We start from the raw sequence: 26965 nt of genomic DNA, 5'->3' as shown, positions 1-26965 counted from the left end.
AGTTTAAAAATATAAACATCAAGTGCTTTGTCAAGTACCATGTACATTGCTGGCGCTATATGAAATAATAATAATAATAATAATAATAATAATAATAATAATAATAATAATGCCCTAAACACAAATGCATGCTCCTGTGAGGCAAGAGGTTCTGTTGATGACAGCAGTGTTGCTGGTAGGGTCTCTCATGTCAAACAGGCTTTTGCTGAGAAGCCACACCAGATGTGCCAAAAAGATCCTGGGTGCAGCAGTAGTGGTAAAACTGGTGTAGGATCTCTCAGAAAGAACAGCAGTGGCACTGTACCTAACATGTGTTACTACTGCACTGAAGGAGGCACAATAAACCCCTTTGGAATGTCCTTTACCACAAAAAAACTATGTGAGGCAATCCAAACTATAACAAGAGATAGTGCCAGAAGATGACACTTTCAGGTAGAACAGCACTCCATGAGCTACTGGTGAAGAAAAGAGGACAAATATGAGTAGCACTTTGGCTAAAGATGCAGCTGGATTCAAGCTGGAAGGACACTTAGCTGTTGACATGCTCAGAGGTAAAATAAAAGTCCAATGCTGAACAATACATACTGATGTAACATGGAATGCAAGAAGCATGAATTGGGGAAGCTAGATATAATAAAATAAATGGAACATAAGCATTGCAATACTTGGAGTGAATGAGCTAAAGCAGAGAGGAATGGGACATTTTAACTCAGATAATTACTCAGTGTTTTACTCAGGAAATGTAAATGTAAAAAGAAATTGGGTGGCATTAATAGTGAGGAGAGATGCAGCAGAAGTAATCAAAGGAAATACAATCGGCCTTTCCTATACACTGATTTTTTATACATGGATTCAAGCATCCATGGTTTGAAAATGTTCAAAAAAAGTATAAATTTCAAATATCAAACCTTGATTTTCCATTTTTTACAAGGGACACCATTTTGCTATGCCATTATATTTAATGGGACTTGAGCACCCACGGATTTGGTTATCCACGGGGGATCTTGGAACCAAACCCCAGAGTATAACAAGGGTCCACTGTAATGCAAAGTTTTATCCAGTCATATCAATAAAACCTCAGGGAAAACCCACCAATTTAACCATAATCCAAGTTTATGTTCCAACAACAGAGGCAGAAGAAGAAGAAATTGAAAAATTCTGTGTTGGAGTCCAGGAGGAAATTGATCACACAGAAAAAAGTCGGCCCTTCTTATACATGGATTTTTTATACACGGATTCAAGCATCCACAGTTTGAAAACCCCAGCGTATAACAAGAATTCACTGTACTTCTTATTAAGCAGAGGCAATTGAAATTCAAAAGTAGGAAACAAAGTAAAATCAAAGATTGTATGAAATCAAGAAATGAACCAGCAGAGCAGAATTTTGTTAGGCCAACAGTTTGTTCGTTGACGTCACATTCTTCAAGCAACTCAAGAGGTGACTACATACATGGATGTCATTTGATGCCTAATACACAAATCAAATAGATGATATAATTGCAAGCAAAAGATAAAGAAACTGCATTATCCCTGTTAAAACAAGAACAGGAGCAGATAGTGGCACAGAACATGAGAGTAAAGCTAAAGAAGAACAGTAAATAAACTATCGTGCCAAAATAAAATGTGAGGAACACTCCTTTACAATTTAAAGATAATGTTAAAAATAGATGTGCATTTATTCTGTTTGTTTGTATTATTTTTCTTCAAGCTGATTCTGACCTATAGCAACTGTAAGGCAAACCAATCATGCACTTTTCTTCACAGGATTTGTTCAGAGGGAGCTTAGACACAGTCAAAGAAGCCATGGCCTGGCGAGTCTGCAAGACCAGAGCAGGGTGGTTGGTAAACTGAAGTTGACTTAACAGCAGGTGACAACATGAAGCATACTGTACTTCAGTTTTGCATGTTGAAGCAAAGTAAAAACAACTTAGAAAGATATACAGATTTAAAATAAAGAAGTGGATTTTCCTGTAAAGATCAAATGATGTCAGAATAAATATGAAACATCCTGAATTCCCAAACAGTAATGATGAGTACAATTCCCAGCCAGAGCCTGCACAGAACCTGATGAAATGCTTGATCATGTATACAATCACTGATGATTCTATATCTAAAATACAAGAGGTTTACCAGACAACAGTCCTATGTACACTTACTCAGAAGTAAACTTGCTCTGTTAAGCATATTCAAGTCTTTAGACAGAAAATAATGACTCATATATAATGACTGGAGGGAAAAAACCTACTAAACCCTTTCTTTCTTCTAATGCTTGATCAGAATTTAAAAGTGATCTGCAATAAATAATTAGTTACTTGTAGCTAAGCTCCTGTTCTTAATAGGTAAAATGTAACACATTATGATTGTGCGAGGAATAATTACAGTCATGTTATGCTATAACTGCAACATTTTGTTTACAGGGTTGTGACCTTACTAAATGATGGAAGAAGAATATAATATATCCAAGTGCCAGCTTCTGCTTCTACCCTATGCTCTGTTCAGATGACAATAAGATGGATGGGAAGGGGGTGTACTGTACCACAGGAAAATGGCACTGAACACTGTGGTGTTTAAAAAGTAACTAAAATAAGCTATTTAAAGTAATTTCACATTTAATTATCAATTTCAGTTCATTTTAAGAAAGTAGAAAGTTACTTTTTTTTAAAAAAAAATTAGAACTATAACTGTAGTTACTCTGGTCCTTAGAGTTATAACTAAAAGTCACTCACCAAGCTTTGTTTTTGATCAAAGTGTCACAATTATATACATCATAGTCAGAACTTTATACATACATAGCATCAAAGAAAATATTGTTCAAATGCTAACATATTTAACAAGAAAAAATATTCTTTCCCACTGAACACAGTGGGATAAATGATATTTGATGTACATATCCAAGAAGACAACATAAAATCTCCACCTGAGTACTGATATTTCAAAAGGATTCTGTATTAACAAGATTTTACCCCACACTATTTGATTTTGCTCTTGTTTTCATCAAATCTGATGTTCAAAGGTCACTGGGTTGCAACCATAATTTGCCTTCTGTCACCAGAAGGGCTCCTTTTATCCTCAGAGGTTTTCTGATCCAAAGAAGCATTTCTGCTGGGAGAATGGAAAAGAAGGCAACCTTTGCCAAACTCTCCTGCTCTCAGATGCCTGAAAATATCCTCACAGAAAGTGGAAGCTGGTGCTAGGTGCTGCATGGGACTATATATATATACACACACACACACACACACACACACACACACACACACAAACACACACACACACGCACACACACACACATACACACACACATATGTATGTGTGTGTGTGTGTGTGTGAGAGAGAGAGAGAGAGAGAGAGAGATTAGACTTAGATTTTTACACAGATATTTTTAGATACTTTTACAAGAAGACCTACTAGATCAAAGGTGCAGGAATTTTTAAATATTTCTGATATCACATTTGGTGTAGTGGTCTGGATTTTTTAAAAAATATGACAAAGAACTTCAGTGTATAAAAATAACACTTTTGGTTGGACAATATATGTTCTGATAATTTAGTTGGACAAGAATTTCACCTTATTGACCAGTCACAAGAACAAAAGGGAAACTGTTCCAAGTGAATGGAGGCTGGTCACAAGAGTCCAAAACACACAGCAGAAATAATCCAGTCTGAGACCGCTTTAACTGTCCTGGCTCAGTGCTACGGAATCCTTGGAACTGTAGTTTATTGTGGCAACAGAGCTCTCTGACTGAGAAGGCTAAATATCAGCTGTACCACAAACCCTGTTTCTGCTCCTGTGCAACACCAGGTCTGTAAAAAACAAGACCCACATAATCTATGATCTTTTGCAGGATAAAAACTGCAACCTGGCGTGCATTACTGAGACCTGGCTTGGACCCGAGAGCGAGGCTGTGTGGGCACAGGCCCTCCCAGCTGGGTACTCAGTTACGGACCAGATCAGGTTAGGTGGACGGGGTGGTGGTGTTGCCTTGATTCATAAAAACACTCTCTCCTTAACCAGGAACCCTGTCCGGAAAATGGATTACATCGAGTGCATTTACCTGACCCTGAAGGCCAGAGACAGTCTGGGGATTCTGTTGGTCTACTGGCCACCCCGTGCGCTAACAGACTCCCTGGCCGAGCTGACGCAGCTGGTCTCGGAACTGGTGTTGGAGTCCCCCAGGCTTCTTGTCTTGGGGGACCTCAACATAATAATAAATAATAATAATAATTTTTATTTCTATTTCTACCCCGCCTTTCCATAAAAAATGATCAAGGCGGCTTAAAAAATGATCAAGGCGGCTTTCGAGGCCAGTCAAAATCCAACAGGTGTGGCTTGGGAGTTCATGTCTACCATGACTGCCATGGACCTGTCTCAGTTGGTCTCGGGGCCCATGCATTGCGCTGGTAATACCCTTGATGTGGTCTTTAGTACGGACATGGAGTCTCCGTGGGCAGAGATCTCTAATATCTCTGCCCTGTCATGGACGGATCATTTTCTGGTTGAGGCTCGAATCAAGGCTTCTACCTCTAGCCCCCCCCCCGGGGGTGGTGGACCTATTAGGATGGTCCACCCTTGAAGGCTGATGGAACCCAAAAGGTTCCAAGAAGCCCTAGAGGGGTATATGGCTGAAACTGACGGCGACTCTGTTGATGCCCTGACTAACATCTGAGATATTGATCTCTCCAGGGCTATACACAGTATCGCTCCCAAGCGTCCTCTCAGGCCTGCTTCCAAAAAACAGCCCTGGTATACAGAAGACCTCAGGGAGAGGAAGCGGATTCTGCGACGACTAGAGCGCAACTGGCAAGGACACCAGCACTTAGCCGACAAGGCACTCCTAGACTCTCATTTGAAGGCCTACAGAGTGGCAATAAGTGCAGCAAAGAATTCATTCTATGCTGCACGTATTGCGTTCGCGGAGTCGCATCCGGCAGAGCTGTTCAGGGTAGTGAGGGAGCTGACACAACTGCCCCCCTCCCTGAACCCTATTTTAGAACCATCTAAAGCCTGCTGTGACAAATTTAATAACTTCTTTGCGGACAAAATCTCTTGGATAAGGGCTGATCTCGATGCCAGTATTTCTTCAGAATCTATTAGAGAGGTGTCCAGAGCTTCCGTGGCCCCTGTTATACTGGATCACTTTGAGTTTGTTAGTACCGAGGAAGTGGACAAGATCCTTCGAAGTGTTAGGAAGACGACATGCTCTCTCAATCCCTGTTCCTCATGGCTGGCGGCCCGGGGGGGGGATGCGGTGCTAACTATGCTGCACCGCATAATCAATACATCTTTAAGAGAGGGACAATTTCCATCTAAATTAAAATTAGCAGTGGTTAAACCCCTTCTAAAAAAACCCTTTCTAGATTCCCTGGCTTATAATAACTACCGGCCTATATCGCTGCTGCCATTTTTGGGGAAGGTGATCGAGAAAGCGGTCGCCTCCCAGCTTCAATCGATCTTGGATGAGATGGATTTTCTGGACCCATTTCAAACCGGCTTCCGGGCGGGCTATGGAGTTGAGACTGCCATGGTCGCCTTAGTTGATGATCTCCATCTGGGCATGGACAGGGGAAGCGTGTCCCTGTTAGTGCTTTTGGACATCTCAGCGGCCTTCGATACCATTGACCATGATATCCTTCTGGAACGCCTGGGGGAGTTAGGTATCGGGGGCACTGCACTCCAGTGGTTCCGTTCCTACCTCTCAGGTAGATTCCAGATGGTCCAGCTGGGGGATGTTTGCTCCGATAAGAGGGCGCTTACATGTGGCGTCCCTCAATGAGCGATTCTGTCCCCCATGCTATTTAACATTTACATGAAACCGCTGGGAGAGATCATCCGGAGACACGGGGTGCGGTGTTATCAGTATGACACCTAAATATGTTTCTCTGTGTCCCCGACTGATGCAGTAACTAGGGATGGCATCTCTCCTCTAAATGCCTGCTTGGAGTCGGTAATGGATGAGGGAAAACAAACTCAGTGTGAAACCAGAGAAAACGGAACTACTGGCGATAGGTTCCCTGGGTCTGGGTGGTGAGATTTGCCATCCGGTCCTGAACGGGGTCACGCTCCCCTTGAAGGACTCGGTCCGCAGCTTGGGAGTGCTCCTGGACTCATCACTCCAGCTGACATCTCAGGTGGATGCGACAGTCAGGAGCGCTTGTTATCAGCTTCGGCTGATATGCCAGCTGCATCCCTACCTGGACCGGAGAGACCTTGAAACTGTAGTACGTGCTCTGGTAACCTCTCGATTGGATTTCTGTAATGTGCTCTACATGGGGCAACCCTTGTACCAAACCCGGAAGCTACAATTAGTGCAGAATATGGCAGCAAGACTGGTCGCTGGTTGTTCCAGGTCTGACCATATAACACCCATCTTGAAAGATCTTCATTGGCTGCCTATTCGCTTCCGGGCTCAATACAAGGTGTTGTAAAGCCCTAAATGGCTTGGACCCAGAGTACTTGGAGGACCGCCTCTCCCCATATAATCCACCCCGCACACTCAGATCAACAGGGATGAAATTGTTGGAGGTCCCAGCGACACACTATGTGAGGACCTCACAGAGGGCATTCTCTATCGTGGCCCCAAGATCTTGGAATAGTCTCCCAGATGAGCTTTGCTCCACCACATCCTTAGCTCTTTTTAAAAAGAATCTGAAGACGTATTTCTTTTCCCAAGCCTTCCCACCATGAAAAATTTTCTCTTCCCCTTTTCATTGATGACCCCAGACTGTATATATCGATTTCTCCTTCCATCTGGCCCTTTTGTCGTTAGTATTACTATGTTGCTTTTAATGCTGTTTTTAATTGATTTTATTGGAATGTTTTTATAAATGTTCGCCGCTTTGATCAAAATTTTGGAAAAGCGGGTTACAAATAAACTATATTATTATTATTATTATTATTATTATTATTATTATTATTATATCTCACAAAACTATATTTCCCAGTATTGCCCAGCAGTGAGCCAGGGCAGTTAAAGCAGTCTCAGTCTGGATTATTTCTGCAGTGTGTTTTGGACCATTATCAATGACAACACATTGGAGTACCAGGCTTCTTCGTTCATAGAAAAATATCATGGATAAAGAGTGCTGTAATAATGAGAAATAGGACTACATTCCTTTTTTTTTTCTAATTTAGGCAGTGTGTACTAATAGAGTAGAAACCAACTACTAGTGTAATAAACTTCCTTGACAACAGAAGAAATCATCCCTAACATTCTGAGTAATGCTATATATTTAAATAAATATTTTTAATAAAGTGAAAAGTTTTCCCTTGACAAGGGTGTCAAGTCATGTCTGACTGTAGGAGCCAGTGCTCATCTCTGTTATTAAGTCGGTGTTATCAAAAACTATTCTGTGTTCATGAGGCCAGCATGACTGCACAGAACACTGTTACTTTCCCACCAAAGTGGTACCTATTGCTTTTTTACATGCTTTAGAACTGCTAGATTGGCAGAAGCTGGGAATAGTGATGGGAGCTCACTCCATCACACAGCGCCCAAGCCTTGACCTTCTGATGTTGCAACTGCCACAGTCAGTGTCTTAACTACTGAGCCACTGTGTCCCAGCATGGTTAAAGAGCAAGATTCAGAATGTTGTGGATATATCCAGTAACAAAATATTTCTCACCCTGGAACTACTTTTCTGTGGTGGTGGGATTATGAGGAAAAATTATGTTGACAGTATCAGTGTTATTGATAGGCTGTCCCAAATGAGACAGATGTTTGCTGAAGAATAAGATTAAATCTGCCAAACAGTTGCTGGGTAGCACAGTAGTGGTGTATGTGTGTGCGTGTGCGTGTATGTGTGTATCTGTGTGATACTGGCATGGGATCTCTCAAGAACAACAGCACTGGCAGATCACCTAAAGGTTGTTAGTACTGCACAGAGGAGGGTAATGGTCAGAATCTTTGATACACCTGTTTTGATACCTGTGTATCTGGACAAAGGGAATTGTTATAATAATTAGTGTAAAGAAGTAGACAAGATTTCTCCCCAATCTCATATGGCAGATGGGTTGGTGAGAGCCAGGAGGGAATTCCAGGATCCTCTCCTGACTATTCCTTGCATGCCCACCACATGAAATCAGGAGCCAGGCAATAATTGGGAAGCTCCAGTCTTTCAGCATCCTCTCCTGGCTCCCCACTGTTTGTCCAGTGCAGCATCAGAAGTGTGGGACAAAGCCAGGCCAGATCAGGAGACCACAGCTTTCCAGGATCCTTTCTTGGTTCCCACTTGTCCACCAAATGCCTGACATCAGAGAGTATGGGAGGGAAGCCTGGAGGAAATTAGGGAGACTATAACCCCACTGTCTGTAGTCTGTTGACTGGTGCACCAGGTTTAAAAGTCGTTGTTATGCACCACTTATTGGAACATAGCACATTATTATGATAATCCTTCTGGGCAATCCTCGTTGCCTGCTCACCTTTTTAAAATTGAGAAACTGCCTTGAGAAGACATTCATCGTAACAGTTTACAGACATTTTAAAAAAAACCCTTTCTTATTTTTTCTTCTTCAAATATTCTTTCTAGTCTTATTATTTGCACCACTATAATATACCTTGAATGAAAAAAACTTATATAAGATACAAAACATCAATTTCATTTCTTAGAAAATTATCAAAAGCAGTTTATATCTTTACAATATTTGGGGATGAAGTTGCCACTATAGAAATTTTATTGTAAAGAGGTCTTGGAATATGGTGGTAATGGAAGGAAAGGAAATATGTCATCATACATGTTCCAAAAATAATAACTGTACAATAGTCGGCTTCCCAAAGACAGAGTCATGATGTTAATAAATTAAAACTTTAACATCTCCTAGGGCCTTCCATTCTTCTTTATGAGTAGAAAATTCCACACAGAAACAAATGGTTTTTAAGAAGTCTGCACACATACTATTAAAAAATATATATTTTATGTCCAACATAACTATTGCACATCGCAACCCTCAAAAGAATGAATTAATTTCTTTAAGTGTAGCTATTATTTTCCTTTTCCCTCTAGAAAAGCTAGCCTGGTGTAGTGGTTTGCGTGCTGGATTATGCCTCTGGAAACCAGGAACTGAATCCCTGTTCAGCCATGGAAACACACTGGATATTATTATTATTATTATTATTATTGTATTTATACCCCAGATGACCTTAGACAAGTCACATTTTCTCAGCCTCAGAGGAAGGCAAACCCCCTATGAACAAACCCCCTATGCCAAGTAAACTCCATGAAAGGTTTGCCTTAGGTTCACCATGAGTTGGAAACAACTTAAAGGCACATTATAGCAACAAATTATCTTCCTTTTCCATTAAGTAAAGCAAAATGACGAGTACCTTGGATTTCATTTACAATATAATCTTTATGTCAAGAAGCTCTCTGGACACAGAGCTCTCTTAGTGCTTCTCTGAATGTATTTTATTTATTTTGGCTGCACTCCTGCTCACAATTATACTGTTTTACTGTGTTCAATAGAGTATGATTGAAGTCATGGATCAGGTTTCAAAAAATACGTGTGCTAATAATCACTGTTTTTCTTTCACCAGAGGAGGCTATATTAGCTCTGAATCTAAGCCTCAATGTCAAAAGCAGTTTGCAATGTGAAGATTTAAAAAATGTTAAGGCAACCTGAACTTCTATGGTTCCTAGACATGGAATCCTCTGGACAAAATGGTCTTCCTGTGTATTAATTTGCTCCTATTGATGTAAGACATCATGTTATATGCCTTATGTTTTGTTTTAACTGCTTCACTCCTTAATTGGCAGCTTTTAAGCAAGGAAGTCACACCTCTGAAGATTACTGGAACCTTTCTACATCACAAGTCTTGCCTGTCCTTGTTTCCTAGCCACAGACATTAAAACTATCACTTGGAATCATGACTTTCATGAGGATGACACAGCCTCTTCTACATTTTTCTTGTTATTCAATATCCTTTTTGAAATGGGTCAACTAGAATAGTAGCCAAGGGTGGCTGCATCATAGATTAAAATAAAGGCACTGCAGTATTGGCAGAAGTATTTTCTATTGCAAACTCAAGATCTCTTTCGTAGTTTAAGTAGCCACTGTAATTATATTCCTTTAATGTTATATTGCTGAAACATGACCGTGGTGGTAAATGATGAAGTCCCTTCATGATGAAGTTACTGGATGTAGGTGAAAGTTTTAACTTTTGAAATATATAGAATATTTGTATATATTGATATATTACATGACTCTAATGATATAGAAGAGGTGAAAGTATAAGTTTACATATACAGTACTCACCTGGCTACCTTCTTTTTGCCAAAACACAGCTGGCTGGGGATTTCCCTTAGTTTCACATGGAAAGGTCACTGTTCGGCCCTGGGCAACAATCTGATCACGTGGCCTGACCACAAACTGTGGAGGTGCTATGATGTGAGAGGTGAAAATATGGTGTTAAGAATAAACGTTCTTATGAACAATATAAAGTATAGAAAGGCACTTTAATCACAATTTTTACCTTTCAGAAAATATAATCTGTTAGTTATTCAAAGAAAGCACACTTTCTAAAGACAGAAAAAGTAGTCTAAATTATATTATAGACTAGAGACTAGCAAGTCTCATTCAGCTCTAAGACTGATAATGGATTTCACCCAAAGGTCAGAAATTATACTGGCATCTCCACACTATTTAAACAATGATGCTTTTAAACTTCTTCCCATCCAAGTTGCTTAAGATCTTGGTATTAGACATTAGATGATAGTTTGTGCCACTGATAAATTAACATTGATTTCCAGATTTCTTCAGGAAATGTGTTGCAGTTTTCTACTAGTGTTGTTTTTGCAGGTGAATCACTTTGCAAAAAGAAATCTTGAAATCATCACTTGATAGCATGATTTAATTAATAAACAGTTGTACTGATTAAATCACTATCCAAACAGAAATCTTTTTGTCCATATATAACTGCATCACAGTTCACTTCCGCGAGATGTTTTAATCATATGTCAATGTGCTGTAAACAGCTAAAATCTGTAATGTGAAAAAGGGAAAGTAATCTGGAGACTGTGAATTACTGCACAAGCACCGATTCTGAAAAATTAATTTTATAAATTCTCCATCCTTAATCAGAAGGGAATCAGAGTGGGATACAAGGTAGAACCAGTCCCAACAACATTAATTGAATATAATGGAGGACAGTAGTTAATGTATCTGTGACATCTCAATGAATTCCACTGTGGCTGCATCAGCACTGCAGAAATCCAGTTTGACACCACTTTAACTGCCATGGCTCAGTACTTTGGAATCCTGGAAAATGTAGTTTGTTGTGGCACCAGAACTCTCTGACAGACGCTCGAACCAGACACTTTGGTGGCTACATTTCCAAAAATTCCATAGCATTGAGTAATGGCAGCTAAAGTGGTGCCAAACTGGATTATTTCTTAAGTGAGGATGCAGCCAGTGTCCCAAAATAGTATCACTTAGACAACCATGTAGAAGACACCTACAGAATCACTAATCAAATGACAGTGTTTGATGTTCAGTATTATGCATCACTATGTAAAACTATGTTTGATCTCCAAGTACTGTACTTCAAAACACACACTTAAAGTATAAAATACTTGAAGAAGACAAAGTGGCTGAAGTGACATTTTCTAGCAGACCCCTCCCCCCCCAATAATTAGTCTTGTCTGAGGGAACGTTGTCCTCTTTTCTGCAATGGATGTATATTAATTATCCAACATGCATGAAACAGTTGGTAATGAGCATCTTTCTACAGTTTTATTTTATGGACTGGACAGTTTAAGCATGAAATAGCTAATTAAGTAGTGACCCTCCACCAGGTAAGCAATTTAAAGAATGAACAAATTTAGGTGTAGGAACCAAAATGTCTGAATCACTAAAAATGTGAACAATTTGTAAAGGATGGCATCATCTGAAGTATTTTGCTTTCACAACAAAAATGTATTATAGAACTAGCAACAGCTGATAGAATGGTATTTGTACTAGTTTATATATGTCAAATCATCTAAAAATCTATCATATTAAAATATCCATGGAAAGAAACTTTTACAATGCAATAAACAAAGCATTAAGATATCAGAAAATTGCCATTCATTGCTTCTGGTCTAACATTAAAAGAGTCATAGAAAACAAAATAAAAACATTTATATGCAATTGACATTTGCAAGTCAATGGCAACAGCTCTAAAGGAAAATATATTTCATGCTTTTCAAAGAATTAGACAAGAATAACAACAACAACAACCGAGAACCAAAAAATATTATGATTAAAGGCTTGGGACACTTTTCCCTAGAAACACTGTTTTACAGTAATGTAAATACTGTACACAGTAAATTAGATTTGATTTCTGGCAAATTATGCTTTGATACTATGTTCAGCAAGCGCAGGCTTCAATCAATGTCACGCTAAAGCTCTGTTATGCTAATAGCAGCTTGGGAGGCCGAGTAAGCTGATATGGAAATGAGATGGTTGAACATGAATAGAAAGCATAGGCCAAGTACGATTTGGGTTTTGAGATGAGGGGATGGAACCCTAAGGTTAATCACATCATGTTCAGAGTTGTTTTTAGAGCAGAAGATTGTATTCTGCAGCAGGAATTAAAAGTAACGCAGCAAGGCAAGGGCTGTGTGCATTGGTATGTTACTCAAGATGGTAACAGTAGAACTCTCTTTCCAGACACCCTTTTCTGTTGGAGTAAATAGCTCTTTTAGGTCATGTTCATAGGAAGATATAGTTATTTCATAATGTGGTTTTCTTTTGTTTTTGTTTTAAATATGCCATTACAAGAAATGTCTTCAAGAAGCTCTAAGGGATTTATCGACAGTTTTTATATGCTAATACAAAACACTGTATTATGTCAATAGCATTTAAATATGCCTATAGCATCAGAATGTACTATTCCAGTATGGAGAAAATACTTTCTTTTTTAAAGTTTATCTGTGTCATTTAATATTAAGAATATACTCAGATACATGGACTCCAAAGTATCAGTTTTATTTGTCCCTTGCTGTGCTCTCTAGTATGTGAAGTTGGGTACAAGTTATGACATATTAACCACTGCATTCGTTTGTAAGAAGTTTTATTTATTTTTTAAAAAGGAGAAGTAGCAAATTTAATAATGAAAAATTTCACTAATGTATTAGAATACAGAGACAATTCAAATAACTAGATAGTGCATGGTTGTACTATCATTATACTTTGTTTTTTAACCTACATATGCCTTAAGAATATTAATGAGATCTTTCATAGAGGGATTAATCCACTGGTAACTGGACTCAAAGGAAAATGCTTTTCATGGATCTCATGACAGAACACAGCAAGAATATAAAAATTAAGAGTATTTATTTAAATCTAAAACTAACCTTTGTAAAATGTAATTAAATTTTCTTTAGAAAGCTTACAGTTTAAAAAATAGGACATCATTTGAGACTTTCATGATTTATTAACACAATGTTTACCTCAAAGGAAATGGTGTATCAAATGAGATCTTTAATTCATGATGGGGCTCATGTGCCCTCAGGCTCCAAGATCTAAAACAAATATGTTCTGAAACTCCTCTTCCAACTGTAGTTAAATTATTGGCTGCACAAGGACTAAAAGTTTAATTGCTTAAATCTTTTGGCTTTGAGGTTCATTACCTTGCTAACCTTTTTTTTTTAACCTCATAGCCAAAAGATATAAAAATCTAGAACGACACTGCATTAGCTAATGTGGAATCATCTCAGCCCTTTCAAGAGCCTCCTCAGTTTGAATCTGAGGTTCTCCTCATCCAGTCACAGAAAAAAGAAATAAAGGTGTACAGAAATATTTAGAGATTAGTAATTTAGGGGTGAAGCAGACCGCCCCTTTGCGCTGATTTCCAAGTGGCTTGGGAGCACAGTGTTTACACGATGCATGCCCTCAAGATACCCTACATGCTGCCTGGCTGCTCACACTTGGGGGCTGGCTTCCGGATGCTCCGACGGCGAGGCGTTTAGAACCCACAGGCCCTGGAGTGCCTTAAAGCCAGCATCCAGCTGCGGTGGAGCTGAAAAGTTGGCTTTTCACTGATGCAAAAAGGAATTTGCTTTGTCAGGCTTTGTGAGGGGTGGTTTCAAGCTCCTCCTTTCACCCCAAAGTTCCCTTTAAAGTTCCAACCATGGTTAAGATCTAGAATTTCAAGAACCTGCACCATCAAAAAGATTTCACTTTAAAGTTATGGTGTGATATGCTGACTGAGATAGGAGGAGCCTAAATTTTAAGAAAAAATTGTGCTAAAGCAATAGTTCTGTAAAATGTGATTGAAGACAAATTGTGTAAGCTATCAGGGATATCCAGTTTTAATAGAAAAGGGCAAGCGTCAAAGTACCCAGCTTGTTGAGGGCAATTGGCTTACACATTGTAAACTGCTTAGAGACTGCTTAGTTCAGTATGAAGCAGTATAGAAATGTAAATGCTATTGATAAATACTAAAGTAAACCTCTCATTGTTGGCATAATCATTGCTGGGAGATGAATTTTGAAAGAAATTAATATGGTTCTGAAAATACAATTTGTACAAGACCCAGATAAGGGCCTGTTACTTATTCACTTAGAAGTGACATCTGAAATATTTTATACCAAATACAAGTGGCCCTCCTCTTATGCAGGGGATCTGTTCTGGATACCTCCCCCCCCCCCCATAAAAGAAAAAAATGGGTAAGCTTGAGCGCCATTGGAAGTAATGGGCTTGTGTTTTCCGTGTGGCACCGCGTGGCGCCGCACGTGTGTGCCACAGTTGCACATCGCATTATTTTTGCCAGGGCACACAAGGCTTATTTCCGGAATGGCTTCCAGCATATGCTGGAAGCCGCATATGATGTGCCCACGTATGACGCGACCGCACTGTATTAGAAAATAAAAGATTCTGAGTTTGAGAGAAGAATAATTAATGGATAATTAAATGAATAAACTTGTTAAAACTATGGATAGACAAGACAGGAAAAGATGGATATATAATTCACATTCAAAATGCGGCCAGCCATTTTTTATATCAGGGATGAGCAACTGTGACAAACACAGGGACCATTCTCTACTTTAGTGTTGCTCCTGGCGTGACCAGAAGAATTAATCTTTTGTTTTGTTTTGTAGGGCTTTGGAGAGTAGTGTGGTGCAAGGGGGCTCCAACTGTTTATTTGTTATACCTGGGGATATATTTGGGCTGAAAAATCAGCCATTAAAAAAAGAATTGGGAAGTTGAGGATTTTAGGGATGACTGGTCTTCAGAGGTTACAAAACAAGTCAAGGGGCTACATGCAACCTACATTCTGTATTTTCAACACCCCTGTTCTATGTGCATGATTTATACGTAGGGATGTGTGAGGAATTGATTTTCAGTACTGGGCTTAATGGGTCTGTCTTAGTTTATACTTACTGGACTAAATGCATAATGTGTTCTGCAATCCTCCCTCTGTTGGGTGGTGAGAGCCTGACACAGAAAACTGCCCCACAGAACTCATTATTAGAACCAACTACAGCTCACTGTGACACTTTTAATGAATATTTCGCAGATAAAATCTCTTTGATAAGAGCTAATTCAGACAACAGTATTACTCCAGAAGCTGTAAGTGAGGTGTCCAGTGACTCCGTGAATAAGTTCATGCTGGAACAGTTTGAATTTGTGAGTATCGAGGACATGGACAAACTACTTGGAATTGTGAAGAATACAACTTGCCCTTTTGACCCTTGCCCTTCATGGCTGGTCATCCAAGGAGGGGATGCTTTGAGAACTCATCTGAAATATATTATAAATGCATCCCTTAGGGACAGTCATTTCTCATCTTATCTGAAAAAGGTAGGTGTCTCACAATTTTGTTTGAATTAAAATAAACAAATGAGGATAATTAACAGATGAAAGGGGGGACTCTGCTCAGCTACAGAGTGCATACTTTACACACACAAAAATACTTCCCATTTCAGTCCCAGGGATCTTTAGGTATCTAGTGAGAAATTGTGTGCCTGAGTTCACGGAAAGCAACACCTAGTGAGAGCAGACACCTGGCCACATAGAGTGAAAACTGGCATTTAACAAAGTGATTTCTGGTTTTCTTTGTTTAGGTTAGCTTTTGGGGGGCAGAATTTTTAGTTGCCCGTATCAAAAAATATTTCTAATCAGTCATCTTTTCCAGACTTGGAACAGTTATTGGATGTAGAAAGCTTTGAGAGAGCAATACCATGAGTAATATTTTTATTTTGTCTACTGGATGTTTGACAGAGCCAGTGTGGTGTAGTGGTCTGAATGTTGGACTAGGACACTGGGAGACCATGAATCAAATTTCGGTTTGGTCATGGAAACCCACACTCTCTCAGCCTCAGAGGAAGAAAAGGCCAACCCCCCTGAATAAATTCTGCCACAAAAACACTTTACTAGGTTCACTTTAGTCATAATGACTTAGTCAGAATTGACTTGAAGGCGCACAACAACAACAACAGCAGCAACAACAACAATTGAAGCATTATATCTCTTCCATTATTTTTTCTGATGAAATAGCAGGGGGGAAAAAAAGAAAAAAGAAAAAAGGATTACATTAATTACTCACATTGTATTACCACTCATTGTATGGAAAACCAGTTTATTGTGCTGCAGCAGTGAGACACAGTAGAAATAATTTTGGAGGGGTGAAAATACAAAGTTGTTCATCTGGAAAACCCATATGATGACAGCGATAAGAAGTAAATGTTCTAAAAAGGAATAAACACCCTGCATCCAGAACCCATCTGCTATAAACTCCTGTAGGAAATCTTTTCAAATGCTTAAAATGAAAAGAACAGCTTTTTCAAAGATGAGCAATACAGTTATTATTCATATTGTTTTGATTTGCTAATGGGAATATGGTTATAGAGCTGTTATATTCACCAGCTGCCATATACCTCAGGCAGAATTGCTTGACTTTGCATATGTACATTCTGTACCATATGCTGGAAACAATTTGCTTTGACCAAACAGAAATAATTTAAGCTTAAATTTTCACACCTGCTGAAAATAAAAAAGACAACTAGAGACAAAAACTTAAATATCTGAAATTATCAACACCACAGTCACCCTGTAGGAAGTTTATGCTACACCATATATACCTAAAGGAATTGTACATTGAAAAAATACATTTAGTAAATTAGTAGGTTTTATTTTTATTTCACTAAAAATTGTACAAAATATAAATTTCATAATTTTATAATATTTCTTTATAATCTTTCAGTTTTAATACTGCTACTTAACTATGTCACCAAGGTTTACAAAAAGGGCAGAAAATTTTAAATATTCATTTACTCTTCCACTAAAATTGCTTCTAAGACAGTGGATGAAACCCAGGCAATTCAAAAGCGAATTTAACACTCCATCAAAAAAATAAGTGTAAAACATACAGTTTCTTTAATGTTAATGACTCTTAATTCTATTCCCTCTATTTCTTCTACAGCTTTAACAAATCCTTTTGTTTCACAGATCATGAACAACAATAAATATGCAGAATTTAAACTTTTTTTTATGTACGTAAGATACATTATTTAAGGGTTAGGATCCAAATGTAGTCATATACAAAAGTAGATTCCTCTACATCTGTTGACTATATACAATGCACTCATTGTGCTTCTAGAGGTAGTTTCTTTAAACTAAAACAGAAGGATAACTATTCTCTCCTGCAGCCTCCACGTGTTCTACTACTATAAAGAATTTCCTCTGAGGAACAAAAATATGTTTTGGGAATGGAAAATCATCAAGTTGGAAGGAGGTGGAACATAGATCCAAGCCTTTTTCAGCATAAGAACCTACCACTAAAGAAGAAATTCCATCTCTGGATGTGTTAAAAAAGAGGCCAGATAGCTACTTGCTGAGGATGCTTTACCTGGAGTTCCTGCATTGAGCAGGGGGTTGGAGTCAATGGCTTATGAGGCTCCTTCAAACTCTATGGTTGTATGAATCCTGACATTACCGTGAGTGTCATGTTGGCCTTAGGCCAATGTGTCTTCAATGTTATTATTAATGTCAGCTCAATTAATTTCAGTGGATCTGTTCTAAGCATGACTAAGTCTGGATCCAATCTCTTGAAAACTGAAGTAATTGCATTTCGGCCAATATTCTATAATTCATAACATACATCATCACATATATTGTTACAAACAGAAATCTTATTTATCCAAATAGTCAAAATATTTGGATAGTCAATCATTCAAATAAATAATCTTTATTCACAGAACACATATATACAAACTGAGGATACAGAATGATTTGGGTAAATTGAATATTAGATTTTAAGAAAGATTCATCTGCTAATCAAGGAGAATTGAGTTGTAGAACAGATACAAGACAATAATAATTTCGAGCTTATGCTTGCCTATTAAATAAGTGGTAATTGACAACTTAAAAGCCATCCAACATGTTTACAAAATGAAAGATGAAGAACTGTGTGAAACCATGCTAAAATGGATAGAAGGATGGTTACTTACCAACAGGGCGAGCTGGAGACATTACAATGGTGTGGTGAGAACATAACAAAATTAAAGGAAAAAAAAAAGAAATTTTGTCAGAATGCATGATGTGTAATGTCATGTTCAACTGTGGATACTCAGTTGAAAATTAAATCAACACATGTCACCTTGTGTTAAATGCTTCTATTATTCAGTTCAGTTATTAAAACTATATTTGCTGGAGACAAGTACTGTACAGCATTTGAAAAAGCTGTCTGGAATCAATCATCTGAATAACACCTTTCATAGGTTCGTATGCCACCATCAAATGCCATTGCTAATGCTTGACTGAAGTAAAGTAGCTTTATATTAGGCCAAACATTTAGACCTCAATGAATACATCATCTAAACCCACAGACTGGCAAATGTCAATCCAATAAAAGAGAAGCACCACTGTCTGATTTAAATACCAATTGAGTTTTAAGCATGGCTGGTCAGTACTGCTGTACCATTTGGAGAAAAGCCCAAGGCACCATTTCCTCACATTCAGTAATAGACACAAAAGCTTATCATACATCACTTTTCCAATCACGGACAGAGGTGATGAAAATATAACAAAGAGCTTAGAATGACCACAGGGATTTCAGCTCCAAACCTCCCAAATTGCTGCTTCTACTTTCTTTTTAAAATGTGGAATGATCGACAGGTTGTTTCTGCTTCACATTGATACTAAGATTGAAAGCAGTTGCTGCAACAAGTGATTTCATTCTAGCAAGAGTCTGTCAGTACATTAGAATTACCAAGATGAGGGGAGCGTGATGCTGTCAGTCCTGCTTTTACTCACCATGCTTTAAGTAAGAGTTCATGGCTGCACAGGAATTTTTCAGTAGGATAGATGTGGGACAAGGTGGAAGCTTACATTTCTTTTTCAAATTAGTTAAAAAGTACCCATGTTTATTTTTGCAACTTAATTTTGTTAGACAAGGAGCAAAGTCTGTAAAATAATATCCTTCACCTATTGCAGAATATTTTGATTGCAACCAGTTCCCAGTCGTTCATGTGAAAGAAATCCTTTCCCATTGTGATCAAACTGCCAACTATTGCTATTTTCTACAGTAAACTCTATGCAACAGCAAGACTTTTAATTAGTTTTCCAATTGGTAGGCCAGAATGACAGGAAGTAGAACAAGGAACTTCAGTTGCTGTTGCTGCTCCTCATGACGACAACAACAACAATTTTATTGTTATTTAAAGTTTTTAACCTACATTCTAGCCTAAGCCTCTAAAGTGGCTTTTAGCAGCTGCACAGGAAATTTGCCAGAATACAACCAGCAGCTGAGAAAATACATTTTCAGACCAAAGGCTTTTAAAATTATTTTGTCTTTACTATGGGCTTTTATGCCAGATAATTCTAAAGGAACCATTAATCTAGTTTAGTTCTCTTTCTCCATCTGTGGACAGATCCTTTAAGGAAGATTATAACTAAGCAGCATGCTATCAAAGCATGCCTCCCTCAGGCAGACACTGACAGTGTCCACTCCAAATATACTTATAAATTTGTCAAATAATATTCAGGTCCACATATGTCATTTTCTATTTAATGCAACAAATCCAGTGGATGTATTTAGCCTCAGGGACAGTGGATGCTGCCCAGTTATATGACCAGTGATTGGAGAGATGAGCTGAAGCTTTTTCTTAACTTGGATTTGAGCAAATTTAAATTAGTTTTTTGTGGGTTTTTCAGGCTATCTAGCCATGTTCTAGAAGAGTTTCTTCCTGATGTGTCATCAGCATTTGTGGCTGGCATCTTCAGAGATTCTCTGAAGATGCCAGCCACAGATGCTTGCATGGCCACATAGCCTGAAAAACCAACAAAAAACTATGGATGCCGGCCATGAAAGTCTTCAACTTCACAAACTGAAATTATTCTTGCTGCAAAACCTTTCAAGGAATGTCCATTCACATTTCCAAACTGATTGCTGTTGATGATGATTTCTTACAATTAGGAATCTTGCTACTGAATAGCTTGAGCCTATGCATATTTTCTAGGAAAGAAACCCACAGAGTTTGTGGGTAGATGTTCACAGGATAGCACTTTCAATGATATACTGCATGAGGTTTTCTTATGAATATGGTTCTACTGACATTATGTTTTTAAAAAATATATAACAAATTATATCAGACAGTGGCATCACTTGGGTTGGTGTCACCCTGTGTGGTAATTCATGGTGTCATCCTCCCATTGACCTCCTCACATACAACACCATACAAAATAATTAATGTTTTTGTATTAAATGTAATCATGAATTGTAATTACTATATATCATTGAACGTAACGACAATAGTAGTGACATAAATAAGTAGCAAAATTAAAATTATACCCTTAAATTACAATATCATAATCACAGCCTAAATTTACATTTTCATAGTTCATGTGTAGAGTAGAAAGCTTTCACAGCCAGCATCCATAGTTGTTAGTGGGTTTTTTGGGCTATGTGGCCATGTTCCGGAAGAGTGTGTTCCTGACATTTTGCCTGTATCTGTGGCTGGCAGCTTTAGAGAATAAAGGCATGGAGGTCTGTGCCCCAAACACCTCGATGCCACCATTCTCTGAATATGTCAGCATAGATGCAGGCGAAACATCAGGAATAAACTCTTCCAGAAAGTGGCCACATAGGCTAAAAAAAAAACCACAAACAACTATAGTTCCTGTGATTAGAATGCAAATTTGGTAATATGTGATGTTTTGAAAGATAGTTCTAAAAGAGTAATTTAAAAAACAACAACTCTGACTTCTCTTTTCTTTGTCCATGAGAATCACCCCATTGATACCTTAACTTCTGCTGAGCTCCAGGGTTTCAAAAGGACATGGATGAACACCATAGCTCATTTCTGCATCCTAATGACACCCTGATGTCAGACAGAGATTATATAAAATAAAAATCTTTCTTTTTAAAAATCTAATATTATGGTTCATATACTCCTCATACCTAGGAGTAAGACCCTTTGAACTGGCCAGAATTTATTTCTGAAGACGTATATTTAGGATCACACTCTTAAACTCTTATTGATCTAATGGTACATACATACATACATAAATAGCAAACCTATCCTTGTATCCACTTTGGTGCCACTAAATTCATTTCAACATTAGAAATTTCTCTCCCCCCCCCCCCACACACAAACCACCTTGGGACCCCTATGACAGTGATGGTGAACCTTTTAGGGACCAAGTGCCCAAACTATAAGGCATTCCGGCACCAGGTATTACTTGGTGCCAGGGGTGGGATTTCTGAGGGGGGGGGAATGGGACTTCAGGGGGTGGGACGTCCACCCTCTGGTGATGGGACTTCTGCCCTCAGGACTTCAGGATTTCTGGGGCAGGACTTCTTTCCCTTGCCCCCCACGCCTTCAGCTGCCTCTCAAGAGGCAGCTGAAGGCCAGGAATAGCAATGAAGAGGAGGAACTGGTCCGCACCTGTTCCTCCTCTTCCCCTCTTTGCACATACCCTAAAAAAAGACTTTGCATGCCATCTCTGACATATGTGACATAGGTTTGAAACTAAGGCCCTATAACCTAATTAAGGATAGAAATAATATTAGTCTGAATCGAAAATATTATTGTGCAATGGCTTGTCAGGAAAAGGAGAAACCTCCTGCTGATCTTTCAGATACATAAAGTTGTTTTTCCTTTGATAATATCCACATTAGAAAATATTCTTCCTTACTGCCTCTCCACTTCAGCAATCCCATCTACTGGGCTGAGTAGGTGGAGATTAGGCTACAGGCTTGGCCTTTTCTCTCATGGAAAATTCCACCAGAACCAACATTTCCCTGCAGGTACAAGATAACTGATAACAACAACTGAATAAACTCAGCTTGAAGATTATGAGGCTTGCTTTTTAAAGAATAGGACAATACTCCTCAATTCAAATGTTGTATTCCCCAGCTTTTCTAATTTTCTTGTATATCTCAAATGTTTTACATGGGAGAACCATTCCAGACCCCCAACGTAAAGCAAAAAGTGTGTATGCTCAAGCCGCACTGGATAGAATGGGGCTTGGGTCACCACACGCCATTGTTTGTATTGCTGGGCGGCTTCAGCAGAAGCTGAAAGCCACCTATAATGAGCCCACATATGGCGCGGGCTCAGTATACTTGCAATGTAACATTCTCCATGGTACTGAATAAAAACTATAACTGTCAGTAGTTAAATCAGAAGGCCAGGGGGTAAAGATCATAAGAAATCCTCCTTTATGTAGGAAAATTAAATAAATTATATATTTCTGCTTTTCAACTTAATTTGCTCTCATTTAAGCTTAGTGATTCCTACCTTCCCCTTTTGCTCCATTTACAACATATACACCTATGCTAAATTTAGTGTAAAGAAATTATTTGTCTGTATGATGTGTGCTGTAAGCAAACTTGTGAGTGAATCTGACGCTAACAATGAACTACTATTATTATTTCTGCTAAAAAAGGAGGGAAAACACAAGAAGCATGATGCTGTTTCTTTTCAAATGGAAACCTTGCTTTTGTTTTTCTCAAAACAAAGAACAAAATGGAAATGTACTCATTAAACACCAAATATATGTGAACCTGTTTTGCAGACTGAAAGAAAACCTATGCAGTACCACATTATCTGAAGTGAGTATCAACAATAGTATTTGGGCAGCTGGATTATCACACACACACTCCTCTCTCTTATTACATCAAGATAATTCCTCACCTTCCTCATCTCCTATTAAGCCCCAGGTTTACTTTTTTCTTTCAAGATTTTTTTTCCCTTTTGGCATGAAATTCATCCGATTAAATTGAACTGTGTCTATGCATTAAATGATGGAAATGAAAGCCAGTGTCTTAGGTCAGTTGACCTCTTTTCTAATAAACCAATCTGCCAAGACTTTGATCATCTGCCTTAATGTGCGCAAAAGAGAAAAGAACACTGATAAAGCTTAAAATGTTTTAATTAACCTTTCACAGTTCTAGTGAACTTTTGGCATACTCTGATAGAATAGTGAAATAGAATGCATCTGATATCCATTAAAATATATGTGTGAAATATATAGTTCTGTACACAGAGAGAGAGCCAGGATGGGGTAGTGGTTTGAGTGTTAGACTAGGGCTATGGGAGACCAGGGCTGAAATCTCTGGTGTGCAACAGAGACCCACTGGGTAACTTTAGGCAAGCCATACTCTCTCAGTTTGGGGGGGGGGGGAGAGGAAACCCCTTCTGGACAAATTCTGCCAAGAAAACTCTGTGATTGGTCCACCTTAGGGTCATCAGAACTAGAAATGAAGGCATGCAACAATAATGACAATAACAACACAACCACACACACACAAACACACAATTGTAGTATAATGTGTGTTCCATATAAACACTCACATAGACACAGTAGCATTTGCAAAGTTAACTTACATCACTCTTACCATCTTAATATGGTTGTCACATTTCAAGATAACTCTGTTCAGTCTCTAATCCAGTGATGGTGAACCTATGGCATGCATGCCAGAGGCAACACTCAGAGCCCTCTCTGTGGGTACATGAGCTGTCGCCCCAGCACAGAGTTTGCCAGAGTTTACTAGAAAGCCAGAAGGACATGGCACTTTGCAATAAATAAGTGGATTTTGAGTTGCAGGTTGGGCACTCGGCCTCTAAAAGGTTCACCATCACTGCTAATCATTTATAAGTGTTGATTAATTTTATTATTAAGTAACAGCACCACGATACAGAGAGTCAGAAATAAGGTTGCTGATGGATACCAGAAGCAAGAAAATGAATGGACTAGATAAACTTCTGTTCCAAAAAGTAATTTGTTAAGAGAGTTCTTGAATAAATATTTGATCTATAGTAACATGACTAGTGAAGAGAGCATTTTGATTTCACCAAGGCTTTTTCTGTCACCCTTATCCCTCAAGCCACATTGGGTCCAATTTAGGAGAAAGACAGCATATACATGAAATAAATATATAAATTAAAATATAGTGTTACAGATTGTTGTCAGGTAACTTATTTTCAATTTATTAAAAAAAGAAGGTGCTGTTTTGTATATTGCTTCTAATTATACCTAATCAGCTCCCTTTCCTTATAACTCTTCCATGGGCCTGATACACATACACATACAGAGAGAGAGAGAGACAGACAGACAGACAGATAACAGACACACATAGAGGCGTTGTTGTAATATCTCTGTTCTGCCACTACTCTCTCGCAGAGACAGAAAAAGAGAAATTAATGTGGCCACTTCTATTCTTCTCCTCTTTTGTGCAGTCTGGTATTACATGATTTCTCACTCTTCTTTAGCACCTAGGGTGGCCAGGTTCAGGTTTTGGTCCCAAATTTTGAGGTTATTTTCTGATCCAATTCAAAACCTGGGTCAGCTCAGGCCTGGTTCCTGAGATCTGGGTCCAAAACATGTGAGCCAAAAGAAGTGCCTTCTGGACACTTTGGGGGGGGGGGGGTGGCTTTTATATGACACATGTCCCCAAAGTGGCAGGTAGCTGCTCCAATGCTGCAAAAAGGAGCCCAAAGCTGCCTCAAAATGGAGTTCATTTAAACCAATTCCTGTCCAGTCTGGCTTAGGACATGTGGTGGTGGCCCGCTTCAGAGATGGCATGCGGCCCAATCGCCGGCAGAGGTCGCTCCTTCCTGGCTGTCTGCTTTGCCCTATCAACAAGTTTTACTATTATTTCTTTCAGTTATGCTGTTATGCTATTTAGCATTTTGAATGCTGAGCCTGGAGAACCACTCTTTATGAACTATCATTTGAAAGAAAAGTCCTAATTTGCATATTTACAGATCCTATTCTAGCTGCTGTGGGAAAGCTTTCCTCCCTCTGACTGAGATTTGTCCAAGTGTATAAAAAAACCTCATCTATCACAGGAAATTTCTCAGTACTGTTACAATATCACACTTCATGGAACTATCTCTTAATGTTACACTGCCACTAACTGTGATATCCTTTTGCTCGGAGACTATGTCTAGTCACAAAATATTCAGTTTTAAGCATGTGTGACACTCACTACCACATTTTCTTAGAAGCTTTCAGTTTAGGCAGTTTGAGGGTTTATAAGCACCTTTTTCTCTTTAAAATATATGTAAATGTCTTTTTCAAGACTCAGACAGTGTCAGAATCTACTAACTGCGGGTTTTGGGGGGCGCTTAAGATCATAAAACTTTGGATCTGTTTAAAAAAACATTTTTCCTTCTCCTCCAATTTTTATTTCTATGCGTAAAAGGACCACGGACAGAAATTTCCATAGGCATACTCACTGGATGATAATGATAAAAAGTGAGTTCTATTGTATCTTCTACGATCAGCAATCAAAATAGTGCAAACATCATAGGTAGTTAAACAAAACCAGAATATAATTAATAAAAAACAAATATTTCTTTAAAAAGTGAAACTGTTTTAAACAAGATGAAATTCAATTAGTGAAGATGCTGATTGGGACCATGTTTTCTCCTCAAATCACTTTCTCCAACACAAACACAGAACTTGTATATTTGAATTTTTTTCTGAGTACAGTACCATCTTTTGTATCAAAAAACTAATGGTATATAGTTCCCATTTTTGTCATTATAATAGTTGTAGTCACTGGTATAATGCATGTTTTCCATGTAGAAAGTTCCTTGCTCAACCCCTTAAATGTTCACTAAAAGATCTGGTATTGTGGGTTAAAAAATTATCTGCTCAAGCTCTTTAAGATACTCTTTGTCTTCATTCCCCAGGTGACAGGGATTATAGTGTTTTTTCTAAATGTAACAGCTTCTTTTATCATAAGATGTAATTTTCTGTCGGCTAATGATAAAACTAATGTCAGTAGAAGGAAACTGAAGGATGGTAAGACAATTATATAGATGTTCTACAAAATTATACAGAATAAAAATTGCTTTTAATATATCTAACATATAATTTTAAATATTTTAACAGATTCTTTTCAATATCTTTAGATTCCTATTGTTTCAGAAAACAGAAGCAATGTATAACAATGTATTCATTGTTATTGTGTCTGGAAAATGCATTAGTACTTACCTCGAACTGTGAGAGTAGCAGATGCTTCAACTTTTCCAACTCTGTTTTCAGCTATGCATGTATAGGTCCCCTCATCTGTACTCATGGCCTTTTTAATACGCAACGTATAGTCATCTTTGATGTCATATCTGCATTTGAAATTGAGAAGATGAAGATCACTGCTCAGCTTAATTTCTCACCTGGAATATGCTAGACTTATTCTGTTGTGGCTGCATTGCTTGGGAGATAATTTATTATATGGAATTAGATAATTCTACTGAGCATTAATCATCATGACACTTTTATTGCACCATGCATTACCTAAAAACTTTACAGCTATAAAATTAGTATTGCTATGTTCATGTGGTATCAAGGCTTTATTAATAATATCAGTCATTCTGCTCTTGATCTAGAGCACTAAGATAAAATAGAGTGAGCACAGATCAGTTATCAATATACAACATCTCTGTTTTCCCCCACCTCATATGCATGAGTTACATATAGTACTTATAGTATTTTATAATAATAATAATAATAATAATAATAATACAATACTGAGTATACC

The 26965-nt window shown here is 38.2% G+C and overlaps 1 protein-coding gene across 13 annotated transcripts in view; it reads right to left on the bottom strand.

The window, feature by feature from the left end:
- ROBO2 (roundabout guidance receptor 2) overlaps positions 1-26965 on the bottom strand; it is a 1130584-nt gene that overhangs the window by 142161 nt on the left and 961458 nt on the right. For 8 of the 13 annotated variants that reach the window (XM_089512185.1, XM_089512193.1, XM_089512187.1 and 5 more), the window contains exons 6-8: positions 26422-26549; positions 18423-18434; positions 10246-10370 (exon numbers count right to left, since the gene is read on the bottom strand). In XM_089512185.1, the coding sequence (XP_089368311.1) occupies positions 10246-10370; positions 18423-18434; positions 26422-26549 (265 nt within the window). The remainder of the gene's footprint in view (positions 1-10245; positions 10371-18422; positions 18435-26421; positions 26550-26965) is intronic. The other 5 variants (XM_089512186.1, XM_089512188.1, XM_089512195.1 and 2 more) reach the window with 1 other exon arrangement.

Source organism: Sceloporus occidentalis, unplaced genomic scaffold (genome assembly GCF_023333645.1).
Source record: "Sceloporus occidentalis isolate IW3139 unplaced genomic scaffold, rSceOcc1.0.p SCAF_2, whole genome shotgun sequence".
In the NCBI taxonomy this organism is placed as follows: domain Eukaryota; kingdom Metazoa; phylum Chordata; class Lepidosauria; order Squamata; family Phrynosomatidae; genus Sceloporus; species Sceloporus occidentalis.
Note: the sequence above shows the minus strand (reverse complement) of the source record. Positions and strands in the feature narration are given on the sequence as shown.